A 22,912-nucleotide genomic window follows, 5' to 3' on the forward strand; every position below is an offset into this window, starting at 1 on the left:
TCTTTCTATGACCAATTGTCCTGGAAAAGATCGAATGGTAGTTTGTATGGCTGTTACTTTTTAAACAATGTTGCAAATGCCAGTCTCCTCCAGACATTAGCCCATTAAGTTAGGTAGAAAAGGCATATAAAGTATCTGAACTTCCAGAAATAGATATGTGTATTTTTTACACAAACATATCTGATTCCACAAATTAAAAAAGAATCATGGCAGTCTGCCTGTACTACAGGAACCAGCTCCCAACCTGAGTGTGGAGATTTTTGACCCTAATGTGCACAGTTTTTAGTAGAATTAAGTCTAGCGCAATATTTACTGCCAGGCAGCTTTGATAAACAATGTTCAAGCGCCATACCATGGAGCCATTTAAAACCGAAACCGTATAACGCTGGTGGCAAAGGGCATCCCTCAAGAAACTTGCATATGGGCGGGGCGATCGTCGATTCCCGTTACAGAAGGTGAGCGATGCTCTTACAACAGAGGCAGAACCTGGGTGCCTGCTTGCTTGTAGCGCATAGACACAGGGCATGTGGTTGAGCGGACTAAACTGGTACATTCTACGGCCTCATTAAGCAACACTTTAATAACCATACCGTTACACGCAGAACTCTAAGAACCTCTAGTCTAGCAGTCTTCAAAGAGCCAATCACAAAAAGCGGTTCGTGCAGCGGAGAAGCCAATCAGCGTCCAAGATGGGCGCGGTTTGTTGTCAGAGGGCTGGCCCGCCACCCCTCACTGGGGTCTCTGCCCTGAGGCTCAGTCAGTGCCGGATAGTAGTAGGAGTAGGACGGGGCTATGTGAAGTGGATGTGTGGTCACCTGTCAACGCTACCCCGCCCCGGGGAAGGGGAGTGACCAGTCTTCCCTCCCCCCATTATTTGGAAGGGGAAGCCTCCTCTTGTATACACTTCCCTCGCCCCTCCTCCTCCTCCGATAAACTCTGTGACAAACAGCCCGGGAAGTGGAATGTGGGACTGGGACACATCACAGCATAGGAAGAAGCCTTCAGTACTAGCACCGATAGAGGAGTGTGTGAGCTGGGCTGTCAGCGTGTGCTCTAGGACAAGCGGAGGGGATACTGGCTTGAGCTGCGCGTTGTGTTGGAAACTTTCTCATGTGTAACCAGCAGCAGCAGCAGCAGCAGCGGAACAAGCCAGCCAAGGCGCAGTGCTAGGAACACGTGTGGTAGAGGGTCTCCTACTATCCCACCGTGCGCAGGAGATACAGGTGCATGGTTGGAAGCGGATAGTGGCTGGCACCGCTCTGACTTTTCCTCAGGAATCTCACCTTGCCGCTGCCAGCTACTGGTGCCCACCTCTGAGCAGTCCCCAGTAGGCGCTGTGTGATGCCGGGCGGCAGCCTGTTGCCGTTCAGTAGCGTTTCCCCGCTGGGGTCGGCTGGAGGAGGGCTGGGTCCAGGCTGTTCCCCAGGGGGCGGGGTGTCGGGCCCCGGGCTGCTGTCTTTGGGCTCCGCGGGGAGGAAGCTGTCTGGGTTTCGGCTGACGGAGAAGTTTGTACTGCTGTTGGTATTCAGCGGTTTTATCACTCTGTGCTTCGGGGCCATCTTCTTCCTGCCGGACTCCTCAAAGCTGCTGAGCGGAGTCTTCTTCCAGCAGTCCCCGCCTCCGCAGAGACCCCCGGCAGGACTATTGGGGGAGGAGGAGACGGAGCTTGGGGGGCGCCTTGCCCGGATTCGGGAGGAACATGAGAGGGCACTAAGGGAGGCCAAGGACACCCTCAATCGACCACCCGATGACATTAAGAGGGACATACAGAGGGATAAGGATCGGATATTGGTCCAGGGCAGGGTGACGGCCGGAGGGAAGTTGCCCCCGCATGTATTTAAGCAGCCTGTGGGAGTAGTGGGCAAGGAGCCGTCAGACCCGGCTGTCAAGCAGAAGAGAGACACGATCAAAGAGGTGAGTTGAGTGTATCAGACCGATAAGAGGGATCTAAGGGGTAGAAGAATTGCTTTGTGTCGTTCAATAGTGGGGTGCAATGACATATTTTACCATAATTGACCATTTGTCAGTAGGGGTAGTTTAGTATTTGTGGGTAGGGGGGTACCATTGAATAGTTTAAGAACGGGAACCTACTCGCAATCGGTACTGCGCTGCTACAGAAAGTGATAATCTGATCGGTACTGCGCTGCTACAGAAAGTGATAATCTGATCGGTACTGCGCTGCTACAGAAAGTGATAAGCTGATCGGTACTGCGCTGCTACAGAAAGTGATAATCTGATCGGTACTGCGCTGCTACAGAAAGTGATAATCTGATCGGTACTGCGCTGCTACAGAAAGTGATAAGATGCCATTGAGCTGATTCCTATCTCCCGGAGGTGTGTGTTCTGTTTATCGGGTGCCAATCCTCTTGTGGAGGTAACTAAGGGTATTCCTGGCATTTGTCTCACTGGAGAGATCCGCTCAGGAACCTGTCATTTCTCTCCAAGGCAGAGGGGTTGCCCTAGTGTAATGTGATATTGGCAGGCAATTGTATGGTTTATGCTTATGAGTGGTCTCCTCGCCGCTTCTATTAATGATGGTGCGGGTATAACTGTGTGTGTTACAAAGTCCATGTCTGCATTAGCACGTCCTGCCTGTGTTGCACCCGGCCCTGGGCGGAATGGCAGGATCACAGCACAGTACTGCATGCTCCTCTTCCTCACACCTTCCATTCATTCCCTGCACACGGGCTACTGCAGCAAGTTTGCCTTGTGAGAGCAGGTGACTGGATCATGGCTTTCCCTTTTTTTCATCTATCAAATCAGTATATCAGCTTGCTCTCAATCTACAGATAAAAAAGCTACATTTTAAAGTGTGAGCACTAAACATGTTTTAGTATTCTTGCCATAAAGTAAAAAGTAACATTCACTTGCCTCCCTGCTGGCAATTTGCTTCATTTTGAATTCACATTTGTATTTTCTTTAGGATTGTTAAAATGTTCTGTGTTGTATAGAGGTTAGAATAAGGGCACAACACTGTTAATAAGGCAATTAGCACACCAGACCCTTTTTATTGTGCAGTCAAGTTCAGATTATGTTACTGCAGATAACCAATATAAAGTAGCATTAAAAGATGCTCAGACATATTCCTGCCTACTTCATAAAGCTCTTAAGATAATAGTTCAGTTTTTACTATAGTGCAAGCAGTTAGAGAATGAATAGGTATTTATGTGCATATTGGCATTGTCATGCTGAATGCAGCACTGGTAGAGTTGTAAAATATCCACCACCCAATAGAATTATCTATTATAGGTTATGCTGGGAACAATGAGGATTACCAGAAATGTGCTGACATTCTTTTCTCCAAAATATATTTATTTTGCTGGTAGTTTGGCCATTGTGCTGGTTATGTGATATACTGCATCCACAGTTAGTTTATCCACCAGCTATTTTAATAGGAAACACCCAGACTTCTCACTTATTGAAAACTCTGCATGAATGGAATACAGTATATTGATAAGAGCTGGGATTCATTATATAACATACAATTATGACTACCAATAAGCAATATATGTAACTGCAGAGGTGTTGTAATTCCTCAGTTTAAAGGTATTGATTCTGTTCATGTAGGACTTTTAACCCATTACATGCATCAAGCTTTGACTAGACTTTTATAGAAGATTTAACTGCAAGTTAAAGCTGTCCAGTGTCTTATCCATTTTTCTTTTGTGTGGTATAATTTGTTAATCTTACTCTGTGTGTGTGCCTTATTTCAAGTGGGTAGTCTGTTTTAATTTTGATAGTAGTACTTTTTGGCATAAGGCCCCATGACTGTTCTATAGTTACAGCTTTCCGCTTCAACACCTGGGACAGAGCTGACAAACTAGAGGCTGAGGTCTGGTTGCATCCTTCATTAATATTTTATATCCTATTTGCAGCAAGCCTGTACTTGTCCACTAGAGTCACTTGTAAGGCATCACCAAGATAATATATCCGTCCTGGAAGTACAGTTGTATATAAGGCCATCAACCCCCACTACATGAGAAAAGGGGGACATCGCTGACCTACAAGAGAAACTCTAGAAAATAGCTCCTACTTTGAACATGAATCAATTGTATGTCTTTATTTCTTTCACTTAAAGGAGCTACATTCAAAAACTTTCTGCATAATGAAAACATTTTAGTGGTTTCAAAGGTTTTTGTAAATGTAATTGCTAATGAAAACAATATCCAAGTAGACTGTTTTTGACTCCTGAAACAGAAAGAGACAAGCAAATACTGCTTTCAATTATATTTATTATTATGTATTTATAAAACACCAACATATTCCGCAGTATTGTGAAATAAATGGGTGTATACATTAAACATACAAAAGAGAACTAACAAAAACAACCACTAACCTTTAAAAGTGCTATAGAGGACCCTGCCCTCTTTACAGATAACAGATATTTCACTGAAAATGTTTATTGGAAAGTTTCTTAGGATTACATTTTCTTCCATTATGCAAAATTAGTGTTTGAGTAGCATTCACCTTTCGAAGATACTATTAGAACAACATATCTAAAGCCATTAGTTGTCAGCTCCAGTGGTGGGGATTGTTTAGTTTTTAAAATTCGACGGGGGCAACATATTTACTGTTTATAATAAAATTTGCATTGGCTATATATTTATCTCTCACAGATGAAAGCAAAGCATATCTTGCCACCCTAGTCCTCACAATAATTACCTTCTTGTAAATGCTGTTTTAAGGGGATTACATCTTAAAATGTTTCAGAAAACCTTGCCTTGGATGACTGGATGTTGTTCAAAGTGTTTTATGAACTCTGAAGAAATAGAAGTGCTAACTTTCTAGGAGCTTTTTACATGGATAGTGTGTGACTTGCTGACTCGTTTCCTAGGAAATGGAAACTGTCTTGACAGTCAAGCTTGGTTTTCTTTTCAGCTCATATATGACTTTACGTTGATTTTTTTTTTTTGATTTCCTTTTCCATGTTTAAAAACATGTTTAATCAGTATTTAAGTACATTTATTTTTTCTAAACTGCTGATGACTTGTACACTTTTGAAATAATAATAAATCAATTGCTTTTATATCCTATTTGTAGCTATTGCTTACAATTTTGTATAGTCAACCTCAGTCAGGTATCATTCTTGCTTCTATATTTAGCTGCTTAGGGAAAGCCAAGTTTTTCATTTTCATTGCAGTCCTTTAAAAACTGGGAATTTAAGTTATATCCCTCCAAAATTTCAGAGTTTTAATTTTTTTTTTTTTGCTCTTTAAATTAGTTTTGCAAATATATGTAATTTAAGCAACTTTCCATGTTTTAAAACTTTCATGGAGTTGTTTACTCCAGTGTGCAATGTGCAAAAAAAGCCGCAATCTGTTGTAAAGGCATCTAATCTAAGTGCTAAGGGAAGTGGCACACAGGACTTTATCAGGCACGTTAGTGTTTTTAGTAGCCCAAAGTGATCATCGTAGATTTGAATGTAATCACCATGCAAGCAGTTGTATCCCTGCTTGCATGGCAGTAGTTGTCTGAAAACTTCTAGGCTATTGTCTGATTAGAGGTGACACAAGGACTTGTTAGGTGAGTTACATTCAAGTCTGTGGCAGGCTGTATCTGACTCATTTTGGCACTATGTTTTAGGGCAACTTAAAGATTTGGTACTTAAAATGTCAAAGTAGTCATGTGTTACATAGCCCCAAAGCTTCTGTCACACAAGAACAAGGATTTCCTATAAAAGTATATAATTTTTATTCAAACATTTTTACAAATTTAAGTATTTTAATTTTACTGTATTTACTAACCTAATATAACTACTGTCACACACATGTAAAATTAAGTAAAAGACTCTGCTATTCAGTCAAAAAAGAGTCTGCAAGTATGAAACCATTTGAAAAAAAAAAAAATAAAATATATATATATATATATATATATATATATATATATATATATATATATATATAATATATATTCTGCATCTCTTCTGCAGTCTAAAGTTGGGCATAAACTACGTAAAAGATCTGCTTCTGTGACAAGGCAAACAAGCAGATCTCTGTCCAATATGACCACAAACTCTGTGAGCCAGTATGTATTTAGCGATTATTTGTTCCCTGGGTGAAGGATAGGATGATTATGGGGGCTTATGCAGATCTGTCAGGAGAAAATGGATTAAGAAGACTAGTGTGGCCTTTGCCCAGTGAAATTTTAAACCCTGCCTGAGGATCAGTCAGATAAATTATTGATTTGGCCCTATACTTGGTCTAGTAAGCTATCTACTTGGTCTGGAGGAGCTGAAACAGCAATGAAAATTTAACCATGTGACCAGCTCAAATCAATACATTTCAGGTGGACTGCTATATCAAACTTTATTTTGAGTGTTAAACTGTACTCCTTTGTATCAAACAGACTAGCCAGGCAGCATAGTTGTAGCTGCACTCCCCCTCCTTTATGCTCAGTTAAAATAGTTTGGTACTCTAATTAAAAACCAAGAGTTAAAGTGGTTGGGAAACATTCTGCAGCTTCTCCAGCCATTAAATCCATTAATGCATTAAAGTACAAGAAAAAACGTTTTTGTCTACATTAAGTCTTTATCTGTTCATCCAGCACCTCTAACTAATTCTTGGCAACATTTGTCCTATTTTATATGAGGGAAGTAGAGAGCAATGAATGGCATTTGACACCATTTTTTTCTTAGAACTAAGGCTAATGGAATACAGGTGTTTTGTCCCCTTTGCCAGAGAACAAAGGGCAGTCAAAACACCCCTGAACTCCTAGCAGGATCCTAGATGCTTGATAAATAGACTTGTCAAGTAACTGGCCAATAATGGAACTCTCAGCTCTATAAAGAAACCTGATTTAGAAGAGTGGAGATGAAAACCACAAAAACAAATGTAACTTCAAAAGCTGCTGAATCTGAAATAGGTGTTATATTAAAAAAATGTTGGTATACTAAAGATATAAACAGACTTTTCTGTTTTGTATTAATTGCCATTCAAATGGAAGTTCACCTTTTATTGAAGTCCTTACAATACTGCAGTGTTTTCCTAATGAGGTGTGCTGAACAGATGAGCATGTAAGCAATAATGTAATAGACTTTTTTTTTTTTTTTTTTTTACAAAAAAAAATAATCTTCATTTAAAAATTAATAAATAAAATAGACACACATTGCAGCACTGTAAATACCATAGCAAAGGTGGGTAACTGTAATACAGGTATGGGACCTGTTATCCAGAATGCTCGGGACCTGGAGTTTTCGGGATAAGGGATCTTTCTGTAATTTGGATCTCCATAACTTCAGTCTGCTAAAAATCATTTAAATATTGAATAAACCCAATAAGCTTGTTTTGCCTCCAATAAGGATTAATTATATCTTAGAAAGAATCAAGTACAAGGTACCGCTTTATAATTACAGAGAAAAAGGAAATCATATTAAAAAATTAGAATTATTTGCTTATAATGGAGTCTATGAGAGATGGCCTTTCCGTAATTTGGAACTTTCTGGATAAAGGGCTTCTGGATAAGGAATCCCTTACCTGTACAATAAAAAGTATAAAGCATGTTATTGATTACTTTTAAAAAGGTGAATTAAAAATGTTACTCTCATTTCAATTTGCCCTTGAATTTTTATTAATATGCTTATGTTCTCATTAAACTGGGTGGCTTTGCTGCCCATCTGCTAGTTTCACACATTGTATGAGTTTACAGTTTGATTTGGGAAAAAGAATCTTAACTCTGAAGGCTAATTTTAGAATGCTTACATTTTCACATTTGTATTTTCATAGTTATTCTAAAGGACAAGGAATGTGATATAAACTGGAGGGTTTTTAAGCACCCCCCCCTGGCCTAGGGTACCTTTTATGATGTCAGTGGTTCACAGCCGACACTTGACTAGTAGAGTTGATGCTTTACTGTACTGTATATGTTCTGATCCCAGAACACTGAAATGTATACAAGGGAACCAAGTTAGTGCACATGTATGTGCTTCTTTGCATTGACAGATGGATCAAAGATGGCACTGCTTCCACAGAAGGTATTTAAACCAGTACCAATTTCAGTTAAGAGGAGCACTGACCTGGCGTCTAAGGTTAGCATTTACTTTCACAGTAAGTTGACCCTGGTGAATATGATTTTTCATGTCCTTAAAGTGTGATTTTATTAAGACTATAGTACTGTGTGTTGCTGTGTTACTTTGTTAGTTTGTACTTGCAGTCTGATAGCTAGTTAGTGTGCTTGGATCTAGAGGCTGTTTACCTTATTTTATTGTTATATGTAGCAATTGTATTGTTACTACAAAAACAAAATATAAATAAATACAAATTGCTGTTGCTTTAGGAGCTATAGTAGCAAGAGGAAGGAAATCCCTGCTCCATAGCCATTATAGTCTAAGTACTAGCCTGCTAATGGCTAACTCCTTCCATCCTAAATGATACATACAGATATATATTAAGTTGAAAAATTACACATAAGCTCAGTTTCAGATGGAGCTGAGTTGGCTATATAAAGCGTTTTCCATAGAGATTACCAAAATGGATGGAACACAGTAAAATAATTGTTGTTGTATAATCAAAATACAAATTAAATTTGAAATGTTGCAAAAGAAGTATACTGTCTTTTTAAATGGGTTGTTAAAAAAAAACAAAAAAAACTTTTAGTATGATGTAGAGCAATTTTCCAAGACCATTTTGCAATTGGTCTTTATTTTTTTATTATGTGTGGTTTTTTTAATTGTTTAGCTTTTTGTATAGCATTAAATATGACTTAAATATGAATAGGGGAGGCCTGAATAAAAAGATTAGTAATAAAAAGAATAGCAATAACAATAAAATTGTAGCCTCACAGATAAATAGTTTTTGGCTGCTAGGGTCAGTGACCCCCATTTGGAAGCTGGAAAGAGTCAGAAAAAGAAGGCAAGTAATTAGAAAAACTATACAAAATAGAAAGCGAAGACCAATTGAAACTGGCCTTTCTATAACATCATAAAAGGTAACTTAAAGGTAAACTACCCCTTTAATTGTAGTTTGTTTCTACAGTAGTAGTTTTGTTTTTTATATATTTTTAAAGGGACAATAACACTCATAGGGGTACATTTACTAATCCACGAATGCTCCGAGCGTATTTTTGGCAACTTTTTCGTACTTTGGGACAAAATCGTATTGTCGAACCGAGTACGAAAGTTTCGGATTCATTCAAGCTTCGGTATCGTGACTTTCCTTGGGCCAGGTTGGAGCTGCACAGTTCCTTTGATTCCTATGGGAGGCTTACAAAATCATGCACAGAAGGACCAAAGTCAGAAAGGTTTTCCTGCATTTCATGACTTTCGGATCGCCAATACGATATTGTGACTAATACGATTTTCATAAGCATTTTCGTGATATTTGCGATCTTCAGAAATTATCATATCCAATCCGAATTTATCCCATTCGGGATTCAAACTCGTGTTTTCATGAATGTGCCCCATAGGCTAATGCTAAGCATAAACTGTAAGATCTGCCCATTTGGTAAGCTCACCCAATTTGGCCAGCAGTGCCAAATATCTGGTCATTATGGGGGCCTAGTAAGACCATTTAGGAGATGTCAGCATCAGCGCTATCAGTGGTAAAGGATGCAGGTTGAGACTTTATATCCATTTTGGGGATGCAATAGAGAGTCAGGGTTTCACTCAGCAGAAGCACAGATGGCTTAGCTAAATCAAGTCAGTGGCTGATACAGGATATGGTACTTTAAATTTTTACTTGGGGTAATGAGGTAATGTGAATCTTTAGGTAAGAAAGGATTTTTTTTCTCCCCTCTCAGACAAATTGGAAGGGTTTATTCAGAAGACAATTTTTTTCTTAGACCACATGGTTGTGAACTTGGTGGACTTTTTCATCCTAAATTACAATGTTACAATGTTACCTGTGGTGCCTAGTTGACTTTGATAGCTACCCTATCACAGGCAGCATTTGGACTGTGTATTAGAGCATGTTCAAAACAAAAACAGTGTGTAGTAGTGTTGTCAGACAGGGTCCATTAAAGTCAGTAGGAGGCTGCACACAGGCATCATGTGACATTAGCCTAAGAGACCTTTAAACTTATTATTGCCTTTTGTCTTTGCAAGCATATATGACATATGTTTTATTTAATTTAAGAAAGATTTTCAGTACATTATGATCAGTATAAATAGAGACAAAGACTTTATGGAGCTGATATTGCTTTAACCCTTTAAGTGCCAAGGGACGTAGATTCTACGTCCCAGGTACCAAGGGACCAAAGTGCCATGGGACGTAGAATCTACGTCCAATGGCACTGTCGGGTTTACAAGCGCTGCGCTCGCTTTTAAAGCAGCGCAGCGCTTGTAAACCCCTCAGATCCCCCTAGGCAACGAGCAGAGTAAGACATACTCACCGATCCGGGTCCCCGAGCCGCACCGATCGCGTCGCCAGCCAATGACAGCAGTGGACACGCGTTGATGACGTGTCCACTGCTGTCCCTTTAAATAGCGCCGCCTACTGTCGGCTCCCTCACTCCTGCTGCGCACTTTGGACGAGATGGAGCTCCCCTGCTGCCTTCCTGCTGGATTGATCGCCCCTGATCGCCCCTGATCGTCTGCCTGCCTTGGGTAAGCTGAACTACAACTCTCTACCACTGTTTATTTTGCTTATTTCTATCTCAACTGTCTAAAAAATTTTTTTTTTTTTTTTTTTGCATTTTTTCTTCTATCTTTGTCATTATTACACTTTTGTACACATACACACTGATTTACAACTTTCCCAAGCACACACAGACACTTACACACACACTTACACTTACACTTTTTTTTTTTTTTTTTTTTTTTTTTTTTCTTTCTTTCTTTTCTTTTCTTTCTGTCTTTGCTTTCTTTGGCAGTCTTTTTTTTTACTAAAACTTTATTTCTGATCTTGCTCTATAATTATCTGATTTATTTGGTTGCATTTTAGTGTTTTTTTGGCATTTTCATAATTGATTTCTGTTTTTGAATTATTCTATTGCACTGTAACTTTTTGTATTGCTATTGGGTGCTGAATTTGCAGTGACGTTGGTGGATCCAGGGCTCTGACCACCGATTTCATTGCAATTATTGTTCTTCTGTTGGTTTAGGTGGTTTTATTGGATTTTACGGTGTTTTATCTTTGCATTGTTCTTTATTGTGTGTTTAGTGCCCCCAAAAAGGTTGCTTTTGCAGTGACATTGGTGGATCCAGGGCTCTTACCGATTTCATTGCAACTATTGTTCTTTGATTGCTTTTAGTGGTTTTATTCCATTTGATTTCAGTTGTTCTAGAAAGGTCCAGAGGTGCTAAGATTGTTCTGGTAGTTTCTATTGCCAAGGGTTAGGCTGATGCCACACGAGGCGTAGGGCTGATTTTTTCAGCAAGTGGAAAAACGCTTGCCGAAAATTCAGCCCTACGCCTGCTACTTGTTCCTGCACCCGAATGAATGGGATACGCTCGGGTGCAGGCACGTGTAGCCGATATACGCATGAAAACGCGAGACTTTGCATTCTCACGCGTTTTCATGCGTATATCGGCTACATGTGCCTGCACCCGAGCGTATCCCATTCATTCGGGTGCAGGCAAAAAAAAAGGGGTGCATAGAGTGCAGCCCCAATATTATGCATTTTCAGGTTTGGCGGCCATGTACTTATGTGCAACCAGACATAGGTATCGTTTTATTCAGGGGAACTTGCAGATTGATGGTTAGTAAGTTTTTGGTAGTTGCCATGGAGATTTTGGGGAGAAATCTAGGTTTTTTATCTGGTTTTTCCTTGATTTCTGACCAAAATCTAGGTTTGTATCTGGTTTTTCCTTGATTTCTGACCAAAGCGCTGACTTCTGCAAGGGACTGCGGCCACAATTTTCCATGTAGAAAGAGAAGAGTGGCGTCTCTGAATAGCTGAAGGTGTGCACTTTTCGTAAATATATAGATTGTGGGGGTTATCTCACAGGTAGGGGGGGTTAACAGTGAAAAACTGCAGGTAGTGCACATAGAGCGCAGCCCCCAAAATTTCAACTGAAATTGCCCTTATGCATTGCCCCTGTTTTGGGGCATTTGGTGGCCACGTCTTTATGTGCACCCATACATATGGGGTATCGTTTTATTCAGGGGAACTTGCAGATTGATGGTTAGTAAGTTTTTGGTAGTTGCCATGGAGATTTTGGGGAGAAATCTAGGTTTGTATCTGGTTTTTCCTTGATTTCTGACCAAAGCGCTAACTTCTGCAAGGGACTGCGGCCACAATTTTCCATGTAGAAAGAGGAGAGTGGCGTCTCTGAATAGCTGAAGGTGTGCACTTTTCAGAAATATATAGTTTGCGGGGGTTATTTCACAGGTATGGGGGTGTTTAGACTAAATAACTGCAGATAGAGCACAGCCCCCCCTTATGCATTGCCCCTGTTTGGGGGCATTTGGTGGCCACGTCTTTATGTGCACCCATACATATGGGGTATCGTTTTATTCAGGGGAACTTGCAAATTGAGGTTTAGTAAGTTTTTGGTAGTTGCCATGGAGATTTTGGGGAGAAATCTAGGTTTTTATCTGGTTTTTCCTTGATTTCTGACCAAAATCTAGTGTTGTATCTGGTTTTTCCTTGATTTCTGACCAAAGCGCTGACTTCTGCAAGGGACTGCGGCCACAATTTTCCATGTAGAAAGAGAAGAGTGGTGTCTCTGAATAGCTGAAGGTGTGCACTTTTCGTAAATATATAGATTGTGGGGGTATCTCACAGGTAGGGGGGGTTATCACTGAAAAACTGCAGGTAGTGCACATAGAGCACAGCCCCCAAAATTTCAACTGAAATTGCCCTTATGCATTGCCCCTGTTTTGGGGCATTTGGTGGCCACGTCTTTATGTGCACCCATACATATGGGGTATCGTTTTATTCAGGGGAACTTGCAGATTGATGGTTAGTAAGTTTTTGGTAGTTGCCATGGAGATTTTGGGGAGAAATCTAGGTTTGTATCTAGTTTTTCCTTGATTTCTGACCAAAGCGCTGACTTCTGCAAGGGACTGCGGCCACAATTTTCCATGTAGAAAGAGAAGAGTGGTGTCTCTGAATAGCTGAAGGTTTGCACTTTTCGTAAATATATAGATTGTGGGGGTTATCTCACAGGTAGGGGGGGTTAACACTGAAAAACTGCAGGTAGTGCACATAGAGCGCAGCCCCCAAAATTTCAACTGAAATTGCCCTTATGCATTGCCCCTGTTTTGGGGCATTTGGTGGCCACGTCTTTATGTGCACCCATACATATGGGGTATCGTTTTATTCAGGGGAACTTGCAGATTGATGGTTAGTAAGTTTTTGGTAGTTGCCATGGAGATTTTGGGGAGAAATCTAGGTTTTTTATCTGGTTTTTCCTTGATTTCTGACCAAAATCTAGTGTTGTATCTGGTTTTTCCTTGATTTCTGACCAAAGCGCTGACTTCTGCAAGGGACTGCGGCCACAATTTTCCATGTAGAAAGAGAAGAGTGGTGTCTCTGAATAGCTGAAGGTGTGCACTTTTCGTAAATATATAGATTGTGGGGGTATCTCACAGGTAGGGGGGGTTAACACTGAAAAACTGCAGGTAGTGCACATAGAGCGCAGCCCCCAAAATTTCAACTGAAATTGCCCTTATGCATTGCCCCTGTTTTGGGGCATTTGGTGGCCACGTCTTTATGTGCACCCATACATATGGGGTATCGTTTTATTCAGGGGAACTTGCAGATTGATGGTTAGTAAGTTTTTGGTAGTTGCCATGGAGATTTTGGGGAGAAATCTAGGTTTTTTATCTGGTTTTTCCTTGATTTCTGACCAAAGCGCTGACTTCTGCAAGGGACTGCGGCCTCAATTTTCCATGTAGAAAGAAAAGAGTGGTGTCTCTGAATAGCTGAAGGTGTGCACTTTTCAGAAATATATAGTTTGTGGGGGTTATTTCACAGGTAGGGGGGGTTAACACTGAAAAACTGCAGGAAGTGCACATAGAGCGCAGCCCCCACATTTTTAGCTGTAATTGCCCTTGTGCATTGCCCCTGCTTTGGAGTGTTTGGTGCCCATGTCTTTATGTGCACCCATACATATGGGGCATCATTTTATTCAGGAGAAGTTTGTCTTTCAAATATGCCTTTGTTAGAAAATTTTTATGAGATTTTTTTTTGTCAAATCCACATTTGATCATGCGTCCAAGTTTACGTTTTAGAAAAAAAAAAAAAATGTCATAAAAAGTTCCAAATTTCACAATGCACTGACAAAAGGTATTTGGCTTTTGAGTGAAAACTACATTGCACCTAGAAACCTGAAGGTCTGTAGTTTCTAAAGATACCAAACATGAGGGGATATTTTAGATTTACATATAAGTTATGCTGCATTAACTGTTACAAGCGCTTTTCTGCTTTGTTCTGGTGTGATATTGTACTAAGTATTGCCTTAGTTTGGGGGTTACTTCTGGACAGGAACTGTGGGGTACCACCACATATTTGGTATCGTTGGACTTGGGAGTATCAGGGCTTTTACAAACAATAAAAAAAAGTGAGTAAAATTAACTTTTCTATGGAAAAAAACCTCAAAATATACAGAAATTTTTCATAATTTTATTTTTTTTTTACATATTTCACCCAAAATACACATCATATCTCCAGAAAAGTTATAAAATTTGGTATGTATGTCGAAGCCCAATTAGTGACGAAAAAAACGATATATAATTTCCCTAGTTTCGTGGAGGTTTTCCTACCAAAAAACATTGTTAAAGTGAATGAGTACAAAATGCTTAAAAAACGTCTGGCACTGGGGGGAACCGAAATGACGAATTCGGCTGGCACTTAAAGGGTTAAATGCTTTACCAAGTGAAATCTTTCTTCTGTTGGCAGTTAAGTGATTGGGAAAACAGCCTTACTAAATCCAAGCATTTATGTCCAGGATAATTTATTGTAAAATTAAGACCTATCAAATGCTGAATAGTCTACAACTTCTAGAAATGCAATGGTCCAGTCAGAGTATAATAAGTTGACTTCTATGGAAGTGGTTATTATACCATTTGCAACTAGAAATCTGTCATTCAGATATAGTGGTGTATAAAAATGAAATGTGTTTGGGTTTTCTGGATCTGATTGAAAATGTAGAATAAATAAATTCCTCTTTAGCTATGGATTAAAGTCGTAATCAGTAGCTGGAATTAATTTGTAATGCACTATTAATAACCTATTCTGTTCTAGGCAATTATGGAAACTTATTTTCACTGTATGCTAGCTATTACATTTTAAAGGAGAATGCAAGTCAAAATTTAAAAAGCATACTGCCCAATAGTCCTCCACTTCTGATTGGCTGGTGGGTATGTGTAGCTCAGAACAGCAGACAGGATCAAGTTACACACATGCTCAGAGAATAGGAAGGCAGCCAACAGGAAGGGGAGAGAGATTTCAGTGATGTCACTGTAGTCTTCACACTGCTGTAGGCTGCCAGCACCATATCTCAGAGAAACAAGCAGGAATCTGGGAATTTAGATATGCAGTAAGTACTTAAAAAGAATGCCTTCAGACTTACTTTTGATTTATATTAACCTTTCATTGTCCTTTAAGCACATTGAAAGTATTTCCATGTGCTAAAATCCTTGTATTTATCATGAAATTCAAACATTTTACCTATAAATACCCTTTCAGTACTTATTATAACCTGTAAATATTCTTGTGTGAATACAAATGTTTTTCATATCTGACCAAATACATATACTCTCCACTTCAGTTGTTTTTGCAGAAGAACTGAATATGAATTCAGTATTTTATCAGGGTAACTGTAACAGGCTTTCCTATAGTGTCAACCATGTTCTGGTGTCTTGATGAATTACTTTTAATAACATTATACACTCAAAGGATGTGCATAAAAGCATTCAAGTGTCTGACAAGCAGGAAACATGAAAAACCCTGCATATCCCATGTAGTGTAAATAGAAATTGATATAAATACAGTTTGGCTGTTTGTGTACCGTTTGTACAACCAAAGTTCAAACTCAGTGCAAGATTTTAACAACCTTTATATTTTCTCATGCCACCATTCCTGCTTTGGTCAAAACAATGTATTTAAAAATTCCTATGTGTTTTAGAATTACATTTTGTTATTGCAATATACTATTTATGCTAGCTGCTGTAAATTATATATGAATGGACTCATAAGCAAACTAGGCTGTTTATTAAACTATATGCCACTGAAATAATGCTGCTTACAATTAAATGTAATCTTGTTTTGTGGGTTTTCCACACTTGACTAGTTAGATCAGTAGGTTAAGCCAATTGGTGTAATTCTTTCCACTGCATTCATGAGGCAAACACACAGACCATATACAGAATAATAGAAAGCATGATGCATCTATTACATGAAAACATAGTTGTATAAGGTTTTCAACAGACAGACTTCAGCCCATGCACCAAATCGGGCTGACTGGCAAACAATCGAATTATACTGTGCATCTACAATGACTTATAAGTCCAGGGTCAATAAATGTGTGCAGGAGTCCTCTTCCAGTCAGATTTTCAAATCTTTCCAATGGATATCTAATTGATATTCAGGCATTAAATACATAAAATTCATGGGAAATGGGAAATTTTGCATAATGATTTTCTTTTAAGGACATGGGAAAATCTTATAATTACCTTATCCATGTTTAAAATATCACTTTAGCTTTATGTACAACAAGAGCTTAAAACATTTATACACGCATTTGAATTTACTAGTGTTGCTTTAAGAATGTTAATACAGAAAAAAATGACATAAGCCCTCTAATAAATGAATTTCTGTAATAGTGACTCCTTACCAGCTGCTCTTCACCTGTCTGATGTTATGGATTGCATTGCATGCTTTTGTCTGAACTGCTGAAGGGTACAGGCTCCTTTTGCAGAATGTATTTTAGCCTTCATGAAGTAAAATACCTGACAGTTCTGAATAGAGTATTGAACTCTCATGCCATGTAGCTGCAAGACTTGAGATAGTTAGGATATTTGTTGATTGCCACGCTGGCAGGATGCTTGCCTAAAGGGTTTATAAGGAGAATAAAAAATTTCAGAAGCAATTAGAAGTTATTTAAGCATTCTGTGTAGGATACTTAATGTAAAATCGTTAAAATTAAAAAAAAAATAAATAAAAGTAAAGACTTTTTTCAGTTTTCTATTTTAGATATTTGACTGTTTTCCTAATATGAAAGTTTCTTTTTTCACTTTCTCATGTCTTTCTGGAGCAGCTCAGGGAGTTACTGACTGTAAACTGTTCTGATCTGATACTTTACTTGTTACTGAGCTGTTATAATAATTGATACAATAGTGGCAAACTATGCACACATGCTGCTGGAAAATGTATCCGCTAATATAACAAATTGTGTGTTAATAGACTTAGATTGCACGTGGATTACTGAGCTGCTAGGCTTAAACACAATAAAGAGGAACACTTAAATTTCAATTTTAGTAAGAGAAAAAAAAAATTAAACCCCTTTCCAGACTCTCGGGGATCTATAACCTTCGGCCATCTACAAATATCATTGACAGAGACGTCAACCAATCCTGTGTCATGAGGGAGGTAATGATCCAGTCCTGTGTTTTTTTTTTTTTGTTTTCTTTCTTATTTCAGGCCTGAATTCTACTTCACAGTAAGTGATAACATGAAATAAGGCCTTAAAAAGGCCTGGAGTGGATCGTTATCTCCCTCATGACATGGGGCTGGTTGACAGCTCAGCAAAGAGCAAACCAAACTTTGATCTAGTACACAGGAGATTTTTATCAGATTTTGTGGGTCACACTTTATCTGACCCACAAAACCTTCTCATGCAGAGCAGAAGATTTTGTAGGCTTCTACAAAATCTGATTGTAATGTAAGATAGATTAGTCAAATTGTGTATTTTGTTTATACATCTACATTTGACAGTCTTTTAGACTGTCTAAATTAAAGCCCGCGACAAATCTCCCTTGTTGCGGGCGACTAATCTCCCCGATATGACATCCCACCGGCGAAAATGTAAATCGCCGGTGGGATGGTGCCAGAGCCCTTAGACATCATCAGATCTTATCTTATTGGATACAGATACAGCATGCAGCATTTGGATTCAGTGGGCATTTCGGATGGCAAATCCCTCATAGTTTACACAACGGATTATCAGTCCCATTATATTGTGGCCTACATCCGACATGGAGGATGTTAACTGTCGATCCAACACATCCTGCAAAATCTCCCCTGTAGTTTAACTGTAAATATCTGAGATTTTAATATGTCAATTCCTCAAGGTGCAAATGATTAGCACATTGTTAGGGAGGATCTAGTACATCTAGGTATGTGAGCTATTGGTAAATTTAGAGATATACTTTAAGGGCATTCAAAAAAGGAATTTTCTCCCCTGGCATATCTGTGCTGGGGAGAAAATGACCATCCCCTTCTTGCTGCCAAAATCACTGTGCATTGACAAGCATGGTATTGATCTGCACAGGCCAAAATCTGCTTCTTGTGAAATAGCCCTTAAGTTTATTTAAATTACACACAAGTGTGTGGACTACAAAATGTAAATGGTGCATGATATTGTTATGATATATCACTTTTATCAATATTGTTGAAATGTCTATATGTTGAAAAAGTAAAACATTGCCACGGGATGATTTTTTTCGCATTACTGAGTATAAAGTAAAATCACAGTAATAATAGGAATAGTTTATAAGCCAGATGGAGTTGATATGTGGTGCACCTGTGTATGCAGAGAATTTATGGAAAGACCCTTGTGGGGATACATTTTTCAAAGCTTTATGACACAAGATTGTCATTCATACATGTCAGTTCAACTTAAATATTTATCTAACTTTCTTTTAGAAATCAACAATATTTTTTAAAACAGTGCTGTCTATCTTATGTAGCCATGGCAGGCTTTGATTTTCCTTCTTTCTTTTAGCTTTATGGAAGTTAGGGAAGGACAAGAGTAAACTTTTGGTGATATCCACTTTTGAAAACTGTTCTCCAGAAGGGAGTTTTTTTTAAGCATGCACTATTTGCATATATATTTTTTGCCTAGGCTGTAAACCAAAATGGTATCAACTGGTATCTGTTTATGGAGAGGCTCTGGGAGACTTCAGGAGAGGGTGCGTATCAGATATTTCAGAGTAGACAGTGCAGGGAGGGAAGTGTGCAGGCGATCTGTAGGAGTGAGAGATCAGATGCCAGATCTTGCAAGGAGGACACCACACAGTATATGTGTTTCTTTAAAGGGGTTGTTCACCTTTGAGTTAACTTTTAGCATGATGTAGAGAGTAATATTCTGAGAGAGTTTGAAATTGGTCTTCATTTTTTATTTGTTGTTTTTTAGTTATTTTATTTTCAGTTCAGCGGCTCTCCATTTTAGAGTTTCAGCAGTGATTTGGTTGCTAGGGTGCAAGTTACCTTAGCAAATAGGGAGTGGTTTGGATGAGAGACTGATATATGAATAGGGGAGAGGTTGTGTAGAAAAGAAAGTCACAAAAAGTAACAATAACAATAAAACTGTGGCCTCACAGAGCAATAGGTTTTTGGCTGTCGCGGTCAGTGACCCCCATTTAAAAACTACAAAGGAGTTGGAAGAAGAAGGAAAATAATTTAAAAAAAAGTATAACAAATAAACAATGAAGACTAATTGTAAAAGGTGCTTAGAATAGGACATTCTATAACATACTAAAAGTTAACTTAAAGGTGAACCACCCCTTTAAGTTATAAATGGCAAATTACATTTACAGTTTGGTCTATAGGAAAATACAATATTCCATAAAATATGCACTTTTTCTTTTTTGCTTATCTTAAAACAACTTTCTAAAGTGTTTTTGTTCAAAGTTGTTCAAATTCAGGTATGGTAATGTCCTTCTTGCAATGGTTTCTGACTTTTTTGTCCACCAGGAGTTAATCTTCCACTTACTAGAGGCCCGGGTATGAGCGCACCAAAAGATGTAATGAAGTGTAAATATGCATATATGTATTGTGTAGTTTGCAGAATTAAATATGGACATATGTGGTATTGAATATTTAGAAAAGAATAAAGTCAGAGAGGGATTGATTGTTGTCTTCCAAGGAAACTTTTTTCATTCACATACTCCCAAGTTACCAGTTGCAGTGTGAAACATTTTGGGGCACATTTATCAAAGTACGATTGAGTCGGAATAAAAAAAAAAATCATATTTTTTTCTAATTTATGCCTATTTTCTGAATTTTTTTTTCGATAATTTGTGCAACTTTTTCGTACTTTGCAACAAAATTTACTCTAAAAAAATTGTATTTGTCGCAACGAGTACGTAAATTTCGGATTCATTTAAAGCTTTGTTATTGTGACTTTTCTTGGGCCAGGTTGGAGCTGCAGAGTGCCATTGAGTCCTATGGGAGGCTTCTAAAAACATGCACAGAAGGATAAAATTCAGAAAGGTTTTCCCGCCGTTTACGATAGTTCGGATACGAAAATTTCATGAATTTCGGATCACCAATACGATATTATGACTTTTCCGATTTTTTCGTAGGCATTGTCGTGACATTTCTGATCATCAGAAATTATCGTATCTTATCCAAATTTTACCCGTTTCGGGAATTCAAACTCGTACTTTTATGAATCTGCCCCTTTGTGTTAATACCTATTTTTCAAGCAGCATAAACAAGCACTGTTTCTGCACTGGGCCATTATTTTGTATTGAAACTTAAAACATTTGAAAACATCTATATATACAGACTATTGCAGGTCACAACTGTACAGAAGTGCAAGGAGCGTCTTTGGATGTAACTGTAAATGAATGGTGCCAATGTGTTTTTTTTTTTTTGTTTTTTTTTTTGATTGGCCACAACTGCAGTTGCAGTGTTAAATGAGCTTTAAACTGTGTTGTGCAGTCCAGGTTTATCATGCAGAACTTTTAATGCTCTGGTTGCTTCTTTCTGTCTAGATGAAAAATATAGGCAAGAGTAAAATAATGCTTATTAATTATTATGTATATCGAAATATTTTATTCCTATTTTTTATTCACTGAATACATAATTAAATGATGCCTTCCTGTAGCAGACAACTGATTTATTCCTACAAGCTTGTTGTTAATTCTAAAATATTTATTGTAAAGCTTAGGCTAATTTAAATTGTGTGAAATAATGATTGCTTGCCTTGTAACACATGACCTAAATATATCAGTAACAGCAAACATAGAGCTGCTGTATCTAGCAGTCAGTACACTATTAAGTTATATCACTTTTCAGCCATTACTGCTTCTCCCAGACATACATTCTGGGTCTAGCTCTTTAAGATGCATTTTTGGGGGCATATTCATTAAAGTACGAATTTCGGATGGTTAAAAGAAATTTTGAAGTAACCACAATAATTTCTGATGTTCATAAATTGCGTGAAAATTTGTGTCATGATCATATGAAAATATTGTGGTTGCGATAACTTATCCGAACGATTGTAAACGGCGCAAAAACCTTTCTGACTTTGAAACTTCAATGCATGATTTTGGAAGTGTTCCATAGGACTCAATGGCACTCTGCAACTCCAACCTGGCCAAAAGATAGTCACGATACCAAAGCTTGAATAAATTCTGAAATGTTTGTAGTCATTGCAAAAAATACGACTTTTTCGCACAAATTTGCGCAAAACACGAAAAAGTTGCATAATTTTAACAATATCTTCGTGGTCATTATGAACAGTTCTAAACTTTAGAAAAAATACAAATTTTTTGCAACTGGATACTATTGCATTCCAACAAGCTAATAATATAGCAGATTTTATGGTTTTAACATTTCACTCAAGCAAATTTTAGTTAATATTCAAAATATATGTATTTTTAATAAGCATGGGAAGGATGGACATACTAATAAATGCTTTTACTAGATAAACCAGCATTTACAGAAGCTCAGAAACACTGACCTTTTGCTTTGTTAGTTTTGCAGTTCATTGCCCCTCATTGCTGGTCTTTACTCTAAACTGAAACAACTTGTTCATCTGCATAGTTTGTGCTGTTTGTTACTAAATGCCCTTATTTAACTTTTTCCTGTTTAACTGTCGCAGTATCTGATTTAATTTTTTTTTTAAAGCCTGAAAAATGCTATTTTATGTCAAGTCCAGTATATGCCATATATTTAGCAAGGTATCTTGTTTTATCTATGTTAAGAGAATTTCGAAGAGAAGTTTAGAAGAGGTGCTTTAAGTACAGGTATTTACGAACAGAAGTTAAGCATACTGCAGAAAATATATGTCAATCTGACAAGATTATTTAATAGATCATTTATTATGATGTGAAATCTGTTGGTTAAGTATTCATTCTGAAGGTATAGTTTTTTTTTCTTTCAATGAACATTGCTGATGGTTATTGTGTGAGCGTGACAGAAAGGTGACCTTTACTGTTTCTTCTTTTGTGTTTTATAACTGAAGCCTTATAGTTTTTTTTTTTCTACCAGCAACTGTAAAACAGCACAATAATTACAATCTTTTATATCTTACCCATTAATAAGTAGCATGTTATCTATGTGTCACATTTTTGGGCAACAGCTTTAAATACTAAACCAAATCCCTAGGTCAGAATAAACTAATTTACCAACTGTTAGTTTTAATGATAAGTTTAGCTTGAATTTAGTGCATGGAACTACCAGTCATTTTGAATTTAGCTGGGGACTCACTCATTTTTTTTAAACTACATTCTCTTGAGTTTTCAGAGCAGTTTTGTAAGGATTGTGTATTCCTATATATAGCTGGCATACTATAGGTATTTTTTTTTTCTTTGAAATGGCAAGCTGTATGGCAACTGTATGAATCTAAGCAAATGCAGATATGTTTTAGGGAAATAGAACAGGGTAAAAACAACCCTGCACATTAAGATTTGATAACTGGTATTAGTGCAGTTTTGAATATATAGCATATTTTACAAACTCATTACTTCAGCCCTTGGTTCAAGTACATGAATTTGCAATTCCTTAGCTGTATATTATTTTATAATATGCCTGTAATGTTAACTCATTTGTTCATATGTAAAAACCAGTATTTACTAAAGCA

At 38.0% G+C, this 22,912-nt stretch overlaps 1 protein-coding gene across 1 annotated transcript in view; it reads left to right on the forward strand.

Moving 5' to 3' along the window:
* Positions 1-735: 735 nt before the first annotated feature.
* Positions 736-22,912, forward strand: part of man1a1 (mannosidase, alpha, class 1A, member 1) — a 146,692-nt gene continuing 124,515 nt past the window's right edge. The window contains exon 1 of the mRNA XM_002932113.5: positions 736-1,914. Within this exon, the coding sequence (XP_002932159.1) occupies positions 1,342-1,914 (573 nt within the window). The 5' untranslated portion in view covers positions 736-1,341. The remainder of the gene's footprint in view (positions 1,915-22,912) is intronic.

This window comes from Xenopus tropicalis, chromosome 5, assembly GCF_000004195.4.
Source record: "Xenopus tropicalis strain Nigerian chromosome 5, UCB_Xtro_10.0, whole genome shotgun sequence".
Classification (NCBI taxonomy): Eukaryota; Metazoa; Chordata; class Amphibia; order Anura; family Pipidae; genus Xenopus; species Xenopus tropicalis.